Genomic DNA, 20,935 nt, shown 5'->3' with positions numbered 1-20,935 from the left:
TCCAAACAATTAACTGGCGCAGTCGGAACGGATTAGTGAAAATAAGAAAATAAAAACAGTGATAGTAATTTCGAGAGGATATCGGAATTAAAATCGACTCACGGAAACTAAACGGAGGATCACCGTACGGTCAACCGGAATCATTAAGGTAAGGTAGATAAGAAGTGATTATTTTTTTCTGAAAGTGAAACAAGTTTAAGTGAAATTATTTTTATAAACATGGAGCATTTGCAACAAGAGGTAGAATTATTAAGACATGAAATCAACGAAAGAGATGAGTTAATTCACCAACTAAGAATTGAAGCACAAGGCGCTGCTGAAGCCGCTCGCGTTGCTAGAGCAGCAGCCGTAAGACAACCAGAAAACCCATTAAGGGAGACAGAAACCATTCTGAAGGCGCTTCAGACGCCACAAATTATCAGAGACCTTCCGTGCTTTAGCGGCGATCCCGTTAAATTACATTCATTTATTAGATCAATAGACAATTTAATACCACTTATTGATTCGGCCAGGGGATCTCCGATCCATATTATTTGGATCCAGGCCATTAGGTCCAAAATTATAAACGACGCCGATAACGTTTTAGAATTATACGGCACCGGGTTAGACTGGGAAGAAGTAAAAAACAACCTGATAACTCATTACAGCGACCGCAGAGATGAAGTGTCGCTCGCAAAGGATCTAGTCGGTATCAAACAAACGGGAACACTTGAAGAATTTTATTCAAAAGTTTCCCACGTTGTCTCCTTGCTTGTAAATTTACTCAACATAACGGAAGAAAATCCGGAAGTCAAATCAGCAAAAAACCAGTTTTATCAACAAATGGGGCTCAAAGTGTTTCTTGCTGGGTTACACCATCCGCTGGGACCCACAATTCGAGCCCAAACCCCGAAAAGCTTAAAAGATGCGCTGAGACTTTGTTTAGATGAAAGCAATTACATACAACCAAAAACTACACATCATCCGCCACCAATTCCTAGCAGAGCACCTCAACAGGTGCCATTATATAAACCAGTACCATTTAAGTTTCAACCAAGACCAATGTTTCCAGTGAATAATTCTTATAGACATCCGCAACAACCGCCACCACACATGTTTAGGCCTTTCCTCCCGCGGAAACCTCAACCAAAACCTGAAAGAATGGATGTAGATCCATCCGTTAGAGTAAATTACATGAACCGTCCTCGGAACATACCCCCTCCTCAAATGCAAAACAATTTTGCACCGCGATTTCCACAGAATTATCGCCCACCAACGAACGTTGGCCCCCAGAATTTCGCACAACAAAACTTTGCTCGACCATATAACCCTCCTAAATTCCATTTTGAAGAACTAACAAATACCGAACAGTGCTATAATAACTTCTACCCATATGAAGATCATACAGAAAATTATTATCAACCATTATCTTACTATCCAGACTTTGAAAATTATTATCAGTCCAACGAGACAACCGAGAATGAAACGCAAATTTTGCCCGAAACTGCTAACGAGGTTCATAGTGAAAAACAGGAAGATGATGATAAACCAGATGACCTAAATTTTCAGATAACCGCAAGCTCACAAACAACAACGTAGCCAATTTCATACCGTACATAAACATAGAAACGACGAGAGGATCCTTAAAATTTCTGATTGACACAGGTGCTAACAAGAATTATATTAGCCCACGTTTGGTTAACATAGAAAAATGCAGATTCATGAAACCTGCTACTGTCAGAAATATTAACGGATCGCACCAAATTAATCAATTTACAGAATTCAATCCATTTCCTCACATCAAAAACTCTCCCAAATTAACTTTCTACATTTTTGACTTTCATTCATACTTTGATGGACTCATAGGTTACGAGTCACTTCAACACTTGAAAGCCAACATCCTCACGCATTCTAACGAGTTACAGTTACCATCAACCACGATACCAATGTTTAGAAAATACCCCGACACAACAAACATTAGTTTAAATTCAAACGAATCAAAATTCATCAGTATCCCTACAAATAACAATGAAGGTGATTTTTTAATTGAAAATGACATAGAAATTTCCGAATCATTAATAGTGCATTCAGGGTTATACAGCTCTAAGCAAGGACAAGCGTACGTTGCCATTACCAACATTAGCAGCAAACCCATTAAAGTCAAATGATTGATTGATGAACCTTTTCAAGTTGAGATACAGAATTTTGAGACATGTTTTCCTGACATGATCCCGAAATGTAAAAATAAACAAGATCTTTTCAAACAACTACGACTCGCTCACCTTAATGAAGAAGAGCGACAAAAATTAATTGATTTGCTTCGAAAATACGAGGAAATATTCCACTTAGAGGAACAAAAGCTCACCTTCACCAACGCAATAAAACATAAAATAACAACGAAAGACGACATTCCTGTGCATTCTAAATCATATCGGTACCCCTTCTGTCATAAAGAAGAGGTACAGAAGCAAATTTCAAAAATGCTAGAGCAAGGTATCATCCAGCATTCGAATAGTCCTTGGTCCTCACCAGTCTGGGTCGTACCTAAAAAAATGGATGCTTCCGGTAAAAAAAAATGGAGAATCGTAATTGACTATAGGAAGTTAAACGACAAGACAATTGAGGATAAGTATCCAATACCCAACATAAATGACATTCTTGATAAACTGGGTAGATGCACATATTTCTCTACATTAGATCTTGCAAGTGGGTTTCATCAAATCGAAGTTCACAACGATGACGTTTCGAAAACCGCCTTCAGCGTAGAACACGGTCATTATGAATTTTTAAGAATGCCATTCGGCCTTCGCAATGCGCCATCAACATTTCAACGTGTGATGGACAACATTTTAAGAGAACACATAGGGCAAAATATGTCTGGTCTACATGGACGATATTATTGTGTTTTCGACAAGCCTTCAGGAACACTTGGAAAACTTAGCAAAAATTTTTAATTGCCTTAAAAGATTCAATATGAAAGTGCAATTAGACAAAAGCGAGTTTCTTCACAAAGAAGTCGCATTTTTGGGTCACTTAGTCACCTCAGAAGGAGTCAAGCCGAACCCAGACAAAATTGAAATGATTAAAAATTGGCCTTTACCAAAAAACGATAAAGAACTAAGAGGCTTTCTTGGAGTTTTAGGTTACTACCGGAAATTTATTCGCGATTTTGCTCGAATAGCGAAACCGCTTACTAACAGCTTACGAAAAGGAGAGACATTAGACTATTCGAGAGAATTTATTAATGCATTTGAAAAATGCAAAAACATTCTAACAAGCAGTACTATTCTACAGTATCCTGATTTTGACAAAACTTTCATCCTCACGACCGATGCATCAAACCATGCTATTGGCGCGGTTCTGTCGCAAGGTCCAGTAGGCAAAGATAAACCGATAGCATACGCATCTCGTACTCTTTCCCAAACTGAAGAAAAATACTCGACTATAGAAAAAGAGTTGCTGGCTATCGTATGGGCCTGCAAGTATTTCAGACCCTACCTTTTCGGTCGAAAGTTTGTGTTGTATACCGATCACAAACCGCTCACATACGGGCTGAATTTGAATCACCCTAACAGTAAGCTCGTTAGATGGAGGCTATCACTCGAAGAATATGATTATGAAATTCGATACAGACCTGGAAAGCAAAATACTGTCGCCGACGCATTATCACGATTTCCACACGAAATAAACCTACATGAAGAAAGTGACAGCGACACGGACGCTGCCACTGTTCACTCAGCGGATACAGACGATTCTGAGTTTGTTCAGATGACTCTCCGCCCTTTAAACGTGTTTTCGAATCAGCTAGTGCTAAAAATTGGCGAACAAGATAGCAATGAGTTCGAGGAAGTGTTTCCACGTGTTTTCACGAGAACCATAACAAAAATATGTTTCGGAGTACCCGCAATGTTAAATATCTTTAAAGAATATATGGATCACAAAAGAGTCAACTGTATTTTCTGCCCCGAGAGATTAATCCCCACCATACAAGTTGTCTACAAAAGTAGGAGAATGGTATTCAAGACACGACCGCATGACGTTGGACTACGGTATTCTTATATTCCATTAAAACAAATAATAGAGAGAATTGCAACTCTAGTATTTGCTGCAATTTTATCTAACAGTGCATTTCTGGATGCTGAGACGTTAAAACGTTATAAATAATAATATATACTAAAAGAATGGATATCTTTTATTTAATCGCTGTCATTTCATACATATTCGAATCAACCCTTTGTTTGCTGCACTACCAAGACAATCATTTAATTGAGCGAATTGGTAAAATTTTCCTATCTAAGCAAAAAGCAAACTTTACGAAACTATCTGAAATTGGAGCCCAGAACCGAAAATTTCAAATTTGAAAATTGTTTGACATTTAATCGATAAAACTCATGCTAGGTTAGTTCCAGCCCAGCATATAACTTCATGTATTTGAAAAAAAAAAAAAAACGTTTGGTTCAATAACTCAATATAGCAAGAGCTCAATCACACGTTTTTCGGTAGTTGTTATCAAGGTTTGGGCGAGACAGGAAAATATCTTAACTTCTTCAGTTGTGATTTAGAGCATTTCTAATTGTTTTTTTTATTTTTCACGATAGCGACAAGTTTGTTTCTTTCTCTGTGTGCGAGAAACAAAATCAAAACCGCGCACCGAGAAACAAAAACGAAAATTTAATGAATGCTCATTGAGAAAACTTGCAACTCTTTTTACCAATAATTTATGATACTCAAAAGAACCCGTTTTGATCTTAATCAAATTTCTAGTAAATAAGTGTTGATCATTCATAGGTAGTAATTTTTCCTCGATGAATAAAGACTGGCTGAAGAAGTTAAAATCGATGCTGTAAAATCAAATTCACAACTGTGTTCGGTAAGACGTTTTAATATTTTCAATGACAATAATAATCTTCGATAAACTCCCGCTATAGTTATTCACACACATGCTATAACTATCTTAACACGCGTTAAAACTATTCATACACACGCTGTAGCTATAGCTATCCATACACACGCTATTCCTTTCCATACATTCGATACAACTATCTATACACACGCATAAGCTATCCAACCATGTGCTATTACTATCCATACATACGCTATAACTAATCATTACACACGCAGCAGCTATCCACACACAAGCTATAACTATCCGTACACACGCTGAAGATATACACGCAATAGCCATAATATGCTACACATGCTAGTGTCTTACACACGCTATAGCTAGCCATACACACGCAACAGCGCCATCCCTATCATCGCAAATGTCATAGCAATACAGATGCACATACGCTATATGTGCACACTGCACACACACTAAATGGCGGTAGCTTTCCTAGTGGCGGTGCTGGCTCGTGCAGTTTCTGGCTGTTTTCACCAACGATATCTGAATTGGATTACCGCTGGTGGGGTCCAACTCAGATCGAAGGTGAACCGAACTGAATGAAGAAATGCAGCTTCCCACTACCTCCGCCGCTGCTGCCTGATACCACCGCTCTGGTTCTGCTGCAGCTCAGTTTGGCCGCTGGAATCAGCCACCGCTGCTGATTATACAAGACCGGCCTGGTGGCCTTTCACTTGTTAACTGATGATTGCTATGAGACGACACAGGCTATTATATAGCAAAAGGAAAAAACCATCCGCGAGCAAACAAGAAGCGAGCTTGTGATTGGTTGAATGTGCACGACTTTTAACACAACTTTTAACTAGTTTAGTATCGAAAACATATTTAAATTATTATATGTCAATCTTGCGCAATATTTCCCCTATCAATCAAGCCATTGGTGTTTAGAATCTGTTCAGTTGTAATGATAAAAGAAGCATTTCAAAACGGTGTTGAAACACCTGTTGCAGCTACCGAAAGCGAGCTCGTTATTGGTTGAAAGCTGTGAGACTGTTTACAAAGTCAGATCGGTTGTATCCGTTAGTGTCGACTGTGCTTGTGAAGAGAGGTGGTGATTGGTTGCTCGGTATGATTTAGACAATCGATGTGATTTATCAATTTTTCAATAGTGTATCTCGAACAATAGGTTATTTTTGTTACATAAATTCAACCGTAAAAGAATTTCTGATCGGTTGATGCCAAAACCTCGAAATTCTGAAAAGAAATGACTGATGTATAAGCGCTCAAAACCTGACCACTTTTCCCTGGTTTTCCCCGGTTGAATTACTAGATTTTCAAATTCAGGTGCCTAACTTCGATATAGACGTTAGTCCAACGTCAAAAATTATTTTAACCGATGCAGCACCTTCAAAGTTAAAATAACGCAAACCATGCTACAAGACGTTCAAACGGATGAGGAACAGAATGACCTAATTCAGAATGTGCACGATTCAGCACATCGAGGTATATGGGAAAACAAAGAAAAAATTTCTAGAACCTATTACTTTCCCAGAATGAAATTCAAAATCCGAAGATTTATCAAATTATGCGAAGTGTGCAACAAAGCAAAATACGAACGTCACCCATATAAAATTAAATTTGGCGAAACTCCTATTCCGAAAAAACCACTAGAAATTATCCACATAGACATTTTCATTTCGTTACCTGATATGTTTTTATCAATTGTAGATAAATTTTCTAAGTTTGGCGCAATCATTCCAATTAAATCAAGGCAGATACAGGACGTTCGGAAGGCTCTGTTGAAATACTTCAGCACACACGGAAAACCTCAACTCATCGTGAGCGACAACGAACCAGCCATGAGGTCAATTGAAGTCAGGGGACTTCTCAACGATTTAAATGTTCAAATATATTTTACACCTACAAATTGCAGCGAAACGAATGGCACTGTCGAAAGATTCCATTCTACACTCGCTGAGATTTTTAGGTGTATCAGATCAAAATACGAACAGTTATCTAACAAGGAAGTATTTCGTATTGCTTGTACCCTGTATAATGAAACCATTCATTCAGCTACAAAATTGAAACCACGGGAAATCTTCTTTGCCATCAGAGATGGTGACGACAGACATCTCGACGTGGATCAAATGATCGAAAGTCGGAACAAAATGCACGATGAAGTTGTCTTACAATTACAAAAAACGCAACATAAAACAATTGAACAACATAACAATCATCGCGAGGTCCAACCGATTTTGCAGCCGAACGAAGAAATTTTCCAGAAAGTCCAGGGAATACGGAATAAGACCAATCCAAAGTACCTTCCGGTTCAAGTCGTCGAGGATCATACTAGAACCTTCATTGACGACTCGGGTCGAAAGCTACACAAAAATAATCTTAAAAGAATATGAGACACTCACACTCACACTTTTCTTTCCACAGAATTCTCGTCAAACCCTGGCAAACGGAAAAAATGCAACTACCCATGCTTACACTCCTGCTCACCCTATCAATGAACACCCCATCCCAAAACCAAGTCCTACAGATTAATAATATTACCAACAACGCAGGAGCGTTGATACTGCAAGAGGGAGAAGGGAGGATAATAGACGGTTACGACAGGTTGCTGCATGTGATTGACTTTGTAAAACTAGAAACATCTGTGTTATTTATCGAAAACATGATTGGTCAGTTACAGAATTCACCTAGTGACTTTTCGGACATTATAAAAATGAAATTGAATGAAATCAGATTCCTTTTTAATATGCTACAAGTTAAACCAAACAGAAACAAAAGAGCAATTAATATGTTAGGCAGTACAATTAAATTTATCACCGGAAACTTAGATGCAGACGATCTAGCACTGATTAACAGCAACCTAGACGAGCTTAGAAAATCTGGAAACACTATCATAAAGCAAAATAACAGGCAGATAAAAATTAAAACTAAATTCGAAAACAGAATAAACATTATGACAGATCAAATTAAAAACCAACAGAATGCCCTAAATTGTATTCTTAAAGATAATGATTACATCATTAGCGAAAACCAGAAAATTCAAATTGTCTTTCAACTAAACACATTTATAGAAACTCTAAAATCAATCGAATACGCTATCTTGCTTACTAAACTAAACATTATAAGTAAACTAATTCTTACACCAAAAGAAATTGATCTAATAGCACAGGAGATTTCAAGCCAAGGTTTAGAAATTCACAGCCTCGACGACACCAACAACTATCTCACCACCAGCACCCTATATAGCGAATCAACCCTCATCATCAGCGTTAACATACCACGACTTCGTCCAATCACATACCGGAAAGTGAGCATCGAACCTTTGCCAATACTGAACCATACAGCCAAACTGATGCATAATGAAGTCTTAATGAACTCAAATCAAATCTTAGCGATTGTTTCAAAATGCCAACAAAACCGCAAAGTTACCTTATGCGAAAGAAGACAGGTAATCGACATTAGCGAAAACCCGTGTGAATCCGCATTATTGCGAGGACGTTTTGGACATTGTAATCTTGTGGAAAAACCTCCAACCACAGAAGTAAGAGAAATAGCCCCAGGTACGCTGCTGATACTAACCGTTCACCAAGACGTAAATATCAATAGCACCTGTGGTATCAATAACAAAGCTCTGAGAGGCATCCATTTGATAACATTCCATAATTGTTCAATTTACATAAACAACGAGCTCTATGAAAATCTCGAATTCCAATTTTATCAACCCATAATCACACCACTGGAACCGACGAAAATAAAACCTATGCAAATTCATAGACACATCAACCTTTCGGAACTACATGCCATACACATAGAAAATCGAAAGCATCTGGAGACAATCGACATTAAAAACATAATCGGATTTGTATCAATAAGCACTTTAACAGTTTTTATATTGGCAGTTACAATTTTTGGAATCATCAAATACCAGCTGTTCGCGAAAACAGGTAATTGCTCGGGACGAGCAATACTTGCGCAAGGAGCAGTTAACGACGAAACCAAATCTCAAAGTTTAACCGGCACAGGCCCAGGAATCCGCGGCGTCAGCAGACAACAGGAAATAACTCCAACGTCGAACGGCGAAGCCACAAGCAGGTGTCCAAACGCTAGGTGCACGTTATGTGCTAAGTCAGGGATTTAGGTTATTCGTTAGCTCTCTGTAATTAATTTAACGACAATAAAATCATTCCAGTGTGAACCGTGTTGAAGTGAAGTTCAGTTTTAGTTTTTTTTAAATCCCCCGAAGGTTCCAAACAATTAACTTATATATCTAAAGGTAATCAAACATGTGAATCATCTGAACATTTCGGAGTAATATAGAGTAAATTGGAGTTACTCTCAAGCAAAAGAGTAACCCGAAAAAAATAACATTGAAAAAACTTTAAAAGTTGCTGTAATTGTGCATAGTTATACCGCAGACAGACGTCCAAGCTGAGTTCCAAACTTGTGTAAGGTTTTTTGTAGTAGCAATCCGTAACCAGATAGCGCTACCAGTACCGCCAGCCTCGTACACCAGCGAAAAAAATGTATTGTAGCGATAAGGTCACCAGGCGGCGTTAGTGTACAAGTTATTTATAACGCAATTTAATTTGAAAATTTACACGGAAATTCTGATCAATGTTGATCTTGCTTGGACGTCTGTCTGTGGTTATACCATAACTTAACTATTTTTTTCATTATAAATACATCAATTTTACATTAAATATCATTGTCCAGAACAATAAAAAACATCGTTTTTGCCATTTTTACCATGAAAAAGGGGGGTCGTTATGTATCTTAACAGCATTTTTTCAGACATTTCCCCATACATTTAGAAGTCACTGACAATGTTTTTCATGGTATAATTATTGTCGGTGGTAGATTCAACAACAAAAAACGTTGTTAAAAAAAAAAAACTTTAAAACATGGTAATGACAACAATCGTTAACAAGCTTACAGTAAAAATACCGTGTTTTTTATGGTTATAATAAAAAACATCGTCCGTTTACTGTTCTCACCGCAAAATACATCGTAATTTTTTTTTCGGGAACTCATATAAAAATGAGTAAATTTGAGTTTTCCCGAGTTTTTCTGGGAAAACCAGCAAATCCGAGTAACTCTCGTGTCTCTGAACTGCGCCGCGAATATGAACATGAAAATTTCTGAGCAATATTAAGTAAACTAGAGATACTCCCAAGCATAGGACTAACTCAGATAAATGCTTTCTTGCCCCTCGGTTGTTATGTATCTTAGAGCAAGCGCACCGGTGAGTTGCCATTTGAGTTACTATTTTCACAACGCTGCCCGTTGCTATTTTGGATAGCAACCGATGTTCGCACCGGTCGTTGCTATTGGGGATTACCAATTCATCTATTTGTTTTTAACGCCGGCAGTTGCTAATTTCTAAAGACCGTCACTAGCTAGCATTAGCAAAATGTTTATGTGTGTCGTATTTTCCAAAAATTCTGCGCATCTAGTAATAACCAATTTATCTGTCCGTCAATTGTTTCCGGAATGATCTGCGTTCTTTCTGCTTCATAAAATATCCCCTTTATTTCAAGCAACTCTGTTTTAACTTTGTTTCCGTTCTCCCAAATTATCGATAACACAATTCTGTTGCAGGTTTCTTCGTTTGTGCGTGCATGGATTTTTTCATCCTTGTATGTTTAATTAAAGTAATTGCGTTAGACCGAGGAACGTTTCGCAACGTTACCTTCAATAACTATTATACTCAAAATTGGCGAACTGTCATTAATTGTATTTTGTACTTTATGCTGTCTCGATTCCTACAATTTGCTATTAATATTTGCAAATTTGCAGCCAAACAAAATTTAAATGTAGAACGCGGAAATAGTTCTCGAGTATTTGGTTGATTCTAGTGACGAAGAAAATGATTTCGCGAAACAAATCTTTTTATACGCGAGTATGAAAAGGATTTTTGGAAAGATTCGGGGTGGCTCTCAGCCTGGAAAACGGTAAAATATTAACTGCTATGCTGAGGAAGTTTGCCATCCAGCGTTTTAACAATGATTTTTTTCGAAAACACCGGTCTATACCGATGACCATTCCGACGCCGCTTTCGAATCCGTCTTACGTTGTTTCCGAAAATTAAAACAGCTGTAGATGCGAAAAATGGTTTTTTATTCAACAACCGGACGCAACGAGAAACTGAGACTAACATGCCTTCAAAAGAGTCAGCAGCAATAGTCGGTAATACTCCCGAGCAATTCGCTCAAACCTTTATTGAAATAATGACAATGTTAACCAATCTTGTGAGGACTTGAGCTTTATGCTTCGTGTAGATTAGATTGCCAACCAAAATGGTCATCTCGAGTTTCAGCTCAATCGAAATTAAAATAGACTGATTCACGCCGATACTTGCGTCCTTCGAAACACTCATTATTTTCATAATATTGTTACGAACATTTACTATCGAGCACAACAAAACAAACAACAGTTTGACATTATTCATCGAATAGCAACGATGCGACACGTTGCTATCGCGTTGCCAAATTTAATAACTCGCTACTACCCGAGGTGGGGATTGCTACTTCCCAAACCAACATAGCAACGCCCGGTGCGGTAGCCGCGTTATGGTGGGAGTTGCCAAACTAGCTTTAGAAACTTCAATTTAGCCACTTGGGCTTGCTCTTAACAGCAATTTGGTACATGGGAAATCATGTAAAGTTCTGTCCAGTTGGAATCCGGAATCACTTATTGTGTTGCAGCGGCACAAAAAGTGACCGCCGCAAGAATTCTTTTACAGCTGTTTGTTTACCTAGGCGCCCTCTTTCTGTGGTAAAATTTTTCACGTGATTCATGCAGTGAGTCAAAAGTCATTCCAAATGGAAGCCGAGAAGAGAGGAAAAACTGCATACCCACGTTGATAAATCAATGAAAATCGCAAAAACGTTGAAAATCGCCAAATTTACTGTGTATGATGTGCTCAAACGTTTCAGGGAGCGAGAGAGCGTGGATTGAGTGCCTCAAGCTAAGCGTCGTAGTGGAACATATGACCGCAAGCTGAACCAGTAAGTGTTGAGAACCGTCAGAGCAAACCCTGGACTTTAAGATAATGAAATCGCACAAAAATACGCTGCTGCTCGCAGCATCGTTCGAAGAATTCGATTGCGAGTAGGATATCGTTCTTATCGAGCTAGCAAGCAACCAAACAGAACATTAGAACTACGTCAAAATGTGTTTCGAACAGTTTCTTGACCAAAAATTCTACATGGACACGGCACGAGGAGATGTTCCTTCGAAGTTTTTTTTGTATGCCTGAAGGACATTGGGACCAAGAGTGCCACTGCGACCATCATATTCATTATCTTTTGTGGCAGGCCCTGGTTGCTATACTGCCGTTCCAAGCATAGTTGTCCCATGCACCTTATGCACGCTGGGACAACTATGCTTGGAACGGCAGTATACTCCTGCGAAGTTTACGTTTGCTTTTATGGACAAATTTGCCAAACTTGGCGAGTTGGCACTACAGCCGGAAGGTCATCCAGTGATACCGCGATAATAACGTAGATTTGATGACTGATTAATGACACCTTCTCCATACACATTAGAAGGTGTAATTGCGCCATCTGTTGGGACGCCTTTTGGCCAGGGCCTTTTAACTTTGCCTTCTAGCAAAGAAGGTGTTCGCTCGCCGCCTTCTTCTGCGCACTCGACTGTCTTCCGTGACGACGCATTGCTCCTTCCACACGGTCTTGTGACGCCTTCTATTGACGAGGGGCTGGCAACGCTGTATTGTCTCATTTTCCGCTTGCTGGTAATTCGAGGAGTACGTTGTTTTATTTTTTCCTCCAACAAATATAAATAAACATAGTTTGGGAGGCATGACGACAAGAAGGTGAGACGACGCGATTGCGTCTTTTGTGAAGAAGAGTGGAAGGTAGCAGATGCTAGGAGACACATAAGGTTTTAAGAAGGTACTGACAATTTTCGTCAGGAAGGCGTTGTCACGCCGTGTGTGAATTCAGGCCTTGAAGAAGAAAGTGCAAATTTTCATTAGAAACAAAGGGAGATAATTTGCAATAATATTGTTTCCTTGAAGTTCAGTGAATTACCTTTGTTTTGATGTATTAACGTTATTTGTACATCAATCCGTTACCAAGATACACTATTATTCCGGATTCTAAATGGACAGAGCTTTATTTAGAAGTCACTCGGAGGTTACTAAAAATGTTTTCTATGGTAAAATAATTGTCGGCGGTGGATTCAACAACAAAAACAAACGTCGGTAAAAATGGAAATGTCCGTAAAAATACGATGTTTTTTTTAATGGTTACAACGAAAAACATCATTCATTCTCTGTTCTCACCGCAAAATACATGGTACTTTTTTCGGGGATGCATGTTAAAAAATCACAAATGCTACTTGTTTTAGTACAGATTATTTCTTTTCATTCTAGTATGACAACCCTAGCTGCTTAGTACTAAACCCAGAGTTGACGTAAACAGACGCAAATCCATGCAAAACCGAACAGCTCTTTCAGGAATAGCCGTAAACAAAAGTTCTAACTGAATTCTGAACTGGAAGCATTTTATAGTGCTAATTTCTGATTTGCTTAAGTTAAAATTAAAAAAGATTAATACCGCTAATTATTCGGATAATGGCTAAACCTCGGCCTTGTGTTGTACCTTGCTGCCAAGGCGAACGTTCCGACCTAGTGCATAAATTTCCATCGGACAAGGATCGAGCAGAAACTTGGAGATCAATACTGTCCATACCGGAGCTGCAAAAATTTGATCTGGACACCATAAGGGGTAGATATTTTGTATGTACTCGCCATTTCCGCGATTCGGACTACAAAAACAAACTCTCCAGAAGTTTGAATGTGACCGCCAATCCATCGTTGAATTTGTTTGCGTTGAATGACGAGGAAGGACTGAACCGCATTATTCCCCCGATGGTACGAATACCTTACACCGAACCGCCGAAAAGCTCCGACGATTCCAGGGAGGGAGTCACGGTAAGCCTACAAGTTCAACCGATGCTGCCAGAGGATAAGGCTCATTTAGTGGAAAGAAACTTAGTTGACGATAGTTCTAGTGCTATGTCATCAAGCTTGGAAATAGTAACCATACCAGGTTTGCCAGATGAGTCCCTTTTCCTCCCGACAAAGAAGCATGAACAATTACGACTCCAGGTTGGCCAGAAGCGAACAATGGCCGGGTGCACACCGGGTAAAATTTTCAAATTTAAACGAAAGTCCGATATCGTCGTAGATTTTGATGACTCGAAAGAGGGAGCAAAAAAATCAGTAGTTCTTAGAACGGTAAAAATTGTGTCACCAAAAAAAGAAGGTGTGGTTCCGAATAAAGTGTCAACTGTTTCTACTGAGACACAGACTGAGATGGATCGGCTCGAAACTCGCGGAAATTTGTTTGAGCAAGAAGAAACAGCTTTATCAGAGACTAACGAAGTTTCCAAAAATACTACTAAAGTTTTGGCATTGCTGGCATGCACTCCAGAGAACTTGCAGAAATTACAGAAGAAGTTAAAAGAACAGGCCGGTGGCGCCTTGTCTTTCGACGAGAATCTCTTTCAGGATCTTGCTGCGGACGAGCCTGCTGAAGATAGTAAGTTTGTTTATATTTGCAGATTAGTTCTCATTGAACTGTGTCAATGAGCAAAAACGGAAGGCCTGAACGTTATCAAGCATGTGCTGACTTGCGCAAATTTTGACATTAGCCACGTTATCAATTAAAAGGTCTCCGCTCGTCGTATAAAATAGAATTCCATGTGCAATTCCAGTCAGTGGCAGTTTTGTGCGCCAAGGATTAAGTTGTTTATTTTTTTTTACTTGTTAACAGCTATGGTTGGCCAGCAGTCTGCCGTCGATGAACGGTACTTTCTTACAATACCTGGAAATGAATTAGTACAACCTATCCATGTGAGCTATATTTGGCTACGGGATCATTGCCGTTGCGCGGAGTGTTACAATCAAGAAACATTCCAGCGTTCGCAGTCCATTCTAGACATTCCGGACGATGTGAGGCCGGCAAACTTTACGTTGACTGATCGGAAGCTGGAGGTGTTATGTGAGTTGAAATAGCTTTTGATTTTTAGTTGTACGAGAAAGAAGTTAATTAATTTGTTTTCGCATATTTTAGGGATGGATGATCATGTATCCTCGTACGATTTGGATTTCATCTTCCATTCCCAGTACGAAGCATTTCGGGAAAACCTACTTAGGGAGCACGCTCAGCCGGTGCTTTGGGATCGTGACCTTATCAGTCTTTGTCCCGAGTATTGCCGGGTGTCGCTGAGCGAGCTAATTTGTGAGGATGCAGCTGTCTCTAAGGTGGTCAAGAGCTTGGTAGCGTACGGTGTTGCCTTCATCCAGAAGGTTCCCCCCAACCAGCAAAGCACAGAAATGGCTATCAAAAGGATTTTTCCCATCCATAAAACGTTTTTCGGAGAAATGTGGACTTTTAGTGACCAAATGGATCATGGTGATACTGCCTACACTAAAAATTACTTGGGACTGCATACGGATAATACGTACTTTTGTGACGCATCGGGACTGCAGGTTTGTAGTGCATGATTTGCTGATGGTTCTGGGTATTCATGAACGTACGCCTTCCAGGTACTTCATTGCATCCAGTTTAATGGGTCCGGAGGAGAAACCACTCTAATCGATGGTTTCAAGGCAGCCGAGCAGCTTAAACTTAAAGATGCAGAGGCGTTCGAACGATTATGCAACTATCCTTTAACGGGTGAGTACTTGGAGGAAGGCAAACACCACACTTACTGTGCCCCAGTAATCAAACGCAACATTATAACGGGGGAAGTGGAGCAGCTTCGATTCAACACGTACGACAGAGCCGTTTTGAACACAATTCCGCAGCGACAGATTCCCCAATTCTACAAAGACTACAAACGGTTAGCGGCCGAGATTAATGACGAAACAATGGCTTGGCAGTTTCAGTTAACTCCTGGAACGGTAATGATTTTCGACAACTGGCGAGTGCTACACGGGCGCATGGCATACAGTGGAAAGCGTGTGATTACTGGATGCTACGTTTCGAGAACGGAATACCAGAGTGTCGCACGGACGCTGGGCATGATCTCGTGAGGATCACTGGTGAGCACATAGTAAATGAATTGAAGAGAAATGGTTGTTCTATACATTCAACCTTTTGTTCAAATAGTGACAGCTCATTTAACGAATTTGAAGGAACCTCCTAAGAGCAGTTTGCTGCGAGACTAGTGTGGGTACCTAAAGTTTAGCAGTTTATTAGAACATACAAATCCTAACTTACTCTTCTAGTGATTAGGCGAACACTTTAAAACTGACAATGATAGCCAAATTGATCACAAGCACCCATTTGGAAGGTAGGGTATTCAGGCTCACTGTGCTGTGCGATGTCAAATCGAAAAACTGCACCTGTGCATAGATTGGAACCCGTATTTCGTCCTCTAGTGTAAATTGCAGGTCAACTCGGGGTCCAAAAACGAGTTCTGCTTCCTGCAGTACCTGCTGCCTTGGAACATTCTGAACGGTGGTTCTAGCATGATAAAAATTGTACTTCACGTTAATAATCATACTTTTACAAGTAAAGTAAGGAGCTGCCGTCTGTTTGTCTCTTGTTGATGGCCATTCGGCCGTTATGTTTTCGTTGATAACGTTCAATGGTTTGAGTTGGATCCATTCATCTGAGCGATTGATTGGGTTTCCATATTTGGATAGGAAGAGATTTAGTGTTTCATAGTCGTTCGGCTGAGCACGGGGAACTATATTATGTAGAAGCAGGTTCAAAATGCCCTCCTGCAATTGAGAACAAATTGCAGTGAGATTCGATTCGTTCGTTACGTTCTGCCGAGGCGAGAAGTTGCATTTATTCCAAGAACTTTCACCAAACACGATGTCGTAGTGACGTCGATGATCAAAAACGCAACGATTGCGCCTGCTGATGGGCAGTTTTAAACGAAAGGTATCATCGGCATCACGGGTGTCGTTAGTGAAGTATGCCAGCATATAATTTTTGGAACGTTTCTCTTCTGCTGTATCATTTTCTGGTATTAGTACTCTCGATACGATAATCGGTTTGCCCATTAGGTATCCTAAATTGCCACTCAGCTGACGGGAAAATTTCTCTTCATCTCTACGCTTGAATTGTATGGAAATTTTCTGCCATATGGTGTTAGAATTTTGGTCAGTATAATCCTGCAGTAGGCCACAATGGAATCGAACAGATACTTCTTCTAAGCGAGTGTAGTTATGTATAAATATCACTCTCAATTCAGGACAGTACCATAAACCATCTTGCTCGAAGGATTCGGTTCTATTGGTACGTTGACAGTCCCGTCCCGCTAGGTTGCAAAATTCAAACGTCCCATTAAAGCAGTCCTGGTCTATACAGTGTTCCATAATGTCTAGCTTCGGTAATCTTTGGTAACGAATGTTGGTTTGCTGCTCTACAAAGTTGGTGGTGAACGTCTCCAATGTTTCGATCGACTGGAGACACTGAACGGAGTAATCCTGCAGAAAGCGAACCGGTTGCATCAATTGGCAGTTGGAATTGGTTAGAGAAAAAGGCATGCCTGGAAAAAAGGTGTTTCATTTAGACAAAACATTCAACACCGAAAGTTTATTCAGTAATTCACTAAATAGTTCGACTTGTTCACTGCTTTCGTTGTAGATGCGAATTGGATCGTTTACCCGGTAAGAGGTTGGAGATATCTCCTTTGGAATGTCATTCACTGGAAATACGTCTGCCCACTTATGCTTAGTAATTTGGGTTTTGAGGTGTTTATCATAGAACTAAAAGAAGTTTTATCATATTTGAGAAATTTGTTTGTGTGAATCATACCGTTTCCTGTTCTTTATTTTGTGGCTCACCGACCAGACAGAATAATCCACCCTGTACTTCGCACGATTGCAGTCCCATCTGGTTATGATACTCCGCGATATCCAGTTGTTCTTCATCACAATCGAAGGATTTGAGTATTTCGTCAGTACAATCAATATCGCAGCAACAGTTCACATCGCATATATTTATCTAGAATGAATCCCTCTCGAAAAGATTTTTGATGAATTTAAAAAAATAACTTACTTTAAGATCACAGCTGCAGTAGTATCCACTGGGTACTGACTTCATTAGGCGACCTTCCTTTGGTATATCAGGTGAACTGGTAGAGGTAGGTCCCGGCGTCGTGGTTGATGTAGTAGTTACGGTTTGGCTTTTGGTTGTGACCTCTGGTTTGCCAGTTGAGGAAGTGGTGACAACAGTTGTACTACTGGATGTCGTCGGCTGGGTGGTTTCTGAAGTTTCAGCCCCGACAGTAGTTGTTTTGTTGGATATTTTTTGATTAACCTTAGATACATCAATCTTCACAAAGCTTTGCATTTGCCGTTCTTGGTAGGCTTCCATGGCAAACACTATTATTAACATTGCTATCGTTTTAATGTAGCTCAACTCCATTTTCGGCAAAGTTTCTGAATATCAACATCAGCTCAAACTCAACCGCACCAGCCGATTTTGTTAACAGCTTGTAGCGTTCGATGCCGGAAAAAACGATATCACTTTTAGCCACCGTAAATCCACCGGTATGAAACTTCTCCCGTACCGTGTCAAAAAATTTCGGTGATGAAACTTTCCACGTAGGAATCCGAACGCGGTGTAATCCAGGTTGGCTGGGTAAATAGGCGAATCCGTAACCAACAGGCCAGTAGTTGTTGAATGAATTCAAAGCAAACACTTCTACGTGTAGTTTCGGCCAGCCCTGAATGCCCCGGCTAGCCAAGTGAAGGTCAATCGGAGTGCTGAAGCAGGATCGACGTTCAACGCGGGCCGTACTGGCGCTGCTTTGACCTTCGGAGTGGCCTTCGATAACCTTCCAGCAGGAGCCAAACTGGACACTCCACCTGCAGAACAGGTTCGGTTCTTCGTACTCGGACGCGTGGCACAGTTCTCCAAAGATGTAAAGTTCGGCCATCAAGTGTTGCGTTCTGAGCGTGCGACTAGATTCATGTTTTTTTTTATAGGAAAACAAATGCTCAGTAGGCAATGTTTGATTTTTGCTATGAACGCTTCGTTGACTGAAAGTGTGACCAAACAAATGGTTACCATGGTGTTGTTGCCTGCGCAAGGATTCTCAACACGTGATAGTTTTCAGGGGAGATTTTTCTATTCACGCATGATTTTCATGGTTAAAAACCACCGAACCGTGCAAGAAAATGTTTATTTGATAAACTCCAGTTACCCCTGTAATAGTTATCGAATAGCTAACAGAGTCATGTTGAACGGTGCTTGGGGTACTGTGTAAGTATAACTTTTAATCTATATTCCTCACAGAGCATGTGAGTGATGCTACTCTTGTGGATACTGAGAATTAGCTATTTTCCGAATAGAGGCCGTTTGGTAATCACATTCCCCACCGCGTGGTGGTTTTTTTTTGGTCAACCTTCCATCACTACCCCAGGAATCGTATCTGTGATACGGACAGAATCTGTTCGAATCGCATATGAAAAACCTTCTCGTTGATTTCTCAAGAATTCAAATGTAGGAATCTTTAGGCTTCATGTTGAAAATTTTGCGGATTCGCATATACGCATCTGTTATCGATCCGATTTGTACTGGTAATGGGATCAATGTTTAATGAAAAAATGTTAATTATTGTGGTTTTGCACATTACGATTTTAAAAGTTCATCGTAGAACGTTAATGTTACAGAGAACAGCTATTCCGCGTTATAACGTAACGATTTTTTCAACTCTTTACGTTACATCGAATTCATCTTATATCGAACCCTGTTTTTTATACCAAATTTACCAGAAAAGTAACTTTTATTATTGTTCTGTATATAATCCTTGGAAAAAGCCAACCGATAAATGCGTTTCTGGGAAGACATCTGCATCTGCTTAAAGAAATATAGATTTTATCTTAGTTATCTCTTTTTCAAAGTGTTCTACTTTCTTATTTAATCCTATAATTTGTTAACTGTAACTCAGTGCTGAAAGTATAAAAAACTTATGTCTGGAAGTAATATTGAAGTTAATATTGAAATTTCTTATTGAGAAAGATTCTATTTCAGCAAAACTAGATTCACTGATGTTTTTATTTGGCTTCCTCTGATCTGAACCTGGAAGAATATACACTAAGGTCGCTTTTTACACGGTTTTTTTACGCGAATTCCGGAATTTACGCGTTTTTTTTACGAGGATTCCGGGATTTACGCGGTTTTTTAACGCGGATTCTGGAATTTACGCGGTATTTTTTTGCGCTGATTGCGGTTTCTCTTTACTTGGATTACAGAATTAACACAAGTTTTTTTTACGCGGATTCCGGAATTTACGCGGTTTTTTACGCGGATTCCGGAATTCACGCGGTTTTTTCTACACGGGTTCCGGAATTTACGCGGCTTTTTTCACGCGGATTCCGGAATTAACGCGGTTTTTTTACGCGGCACGTATCCTCCGCGTAAAATCGACTTTAGTGTAATTTAGAAAGATCAATAAATAAACATACATATCAGCTAAATAAATTGAACTTTGCGACTGTACATAGACCTTGGGTACATCTAGCCTCAAGCCGGAGTTACTTCAACTTCTCAGAATACAAAAGGAACTTCTTTGAACATGCGAACCGAGTTATAAATTTAAACAATAAACACTAGTGAGGACAAACTATTCAACATGACAGACGTCCAGGTTAGTATAAATTCATATATCTTCGGACGAAAACTTAAGGAATCGTGGGCGTCTTCAATAAGGGTTCCTTATCCCTTGAAAAAGAATCTTCAAGACTGGCCTGTCTATGCGATCAGAACCCGAAAAAATCGTCCAAGTTTCCAACTGGGGAATTTCATGAGTATTTAAATATAATCTTACAAACATTGGTTCAGAAGATTACTTCCACAGGCCATTTCTATGGTTTTGGGTATTTTGGTGATATGCCCCTTAATGGTCTTTACGGAACCAGTTTCCACTGATTTCTACTGGGGCATCTTTTGCAGTTAATACTACTCTCCCATTAGAGTTACTTTCTAGTGAAAAACACGCCAAATTTGAAGATGTTTGGGTAGAAATTTCAATTAATGATGAAAAACATCTGTTTGTTTCCGTTTTTTTTCTTTTTGACATGGCTGAAAAAGCTTTGTATGG

The 20,935-nt window shown here is 39.6% G+C and overlaps 3 protein-coding genes across 3 annotated transcripts; 1 reads left to right on the top strand and 2 right to left on the bottom strand.

Annotated features, from left to right (window-relative positions):
• The first annotated feature begins 13,276 nt into the window (after positions 1-13,276).
• On the top strand, positions 13,277-16,318 carry LOC129724615 (uncharacterized). Its single transcript, XM_055679632.1, has 4 exons — positions 13,277-14,406; positions 14,641-14,868; positions 14,941-15,359; positions 15,417-16,318. Exons 1-4 carry the CDS (start codon positions 13,437-13,439, stop codon positions 15,903-15,905), a joined length of 2,106 nt encoding a protein of 701 aa, XP_055535607.1. The 5' UTR covers positions 13,277-13,436; the 3' UTR covers positions 15,906-16,318.
• On the bottom strand, positions 15,994-18,255 carry LOC129724616 (tectonic). The gene is made up of 4 exons (XM_055679633.1): positions 17,887-18,255; positions 17,644-17,832; positions 17,438-17,594; positions 15,994-17,374 (listed from the first exon to the last, which is right to left on the bottom strand). The coding sequence occupies exons 1-4, from the start codon at positions 18,253-18,255 to the stop codon at positions 16,104-16,106; spliced, it is 1,986 nt and encodes a 661-aa protein (XP_055535608.1). The 3' UTR covers positions 15,994-16,103.
• LOC129724617 (B9 domain-containing protein 2) lies at positions 18,236-19,724 on the bottom strand. Its single transcript, XM_055679634.1, has one exon. The coding sequence runs from the start codon at positions 18,767-18,769 to the stop codon at positions 18,236-18,238; it is 534 nt and encodes a 177-aa protein (XP_055535609.1). The 5' UTR covers positions 18,770-19,724.
• Positions 19,725-20,935: the final 1,211 nt, after the last annotated feature.

Source organism: Wyeomyia smithii, chromosome 2, assembly GCF_029784165.1.
Source record: "Wyeomyia smithii strain HCP4-BCI-WySm-NY-G18 chromosome 2, ASM2978416v1, whole genome shotgun sequence".
Taxonomy (NCBI): domain Eukaryota; kingdom Metazoa; phylum Arthropoda; class Insecta; order Diptera; family Culicidae; genus Wyeomyia; species Wyeomyia smithii.
This window is presented reverse-complemented; position numbering and strand designations above follow the sequence as displayed.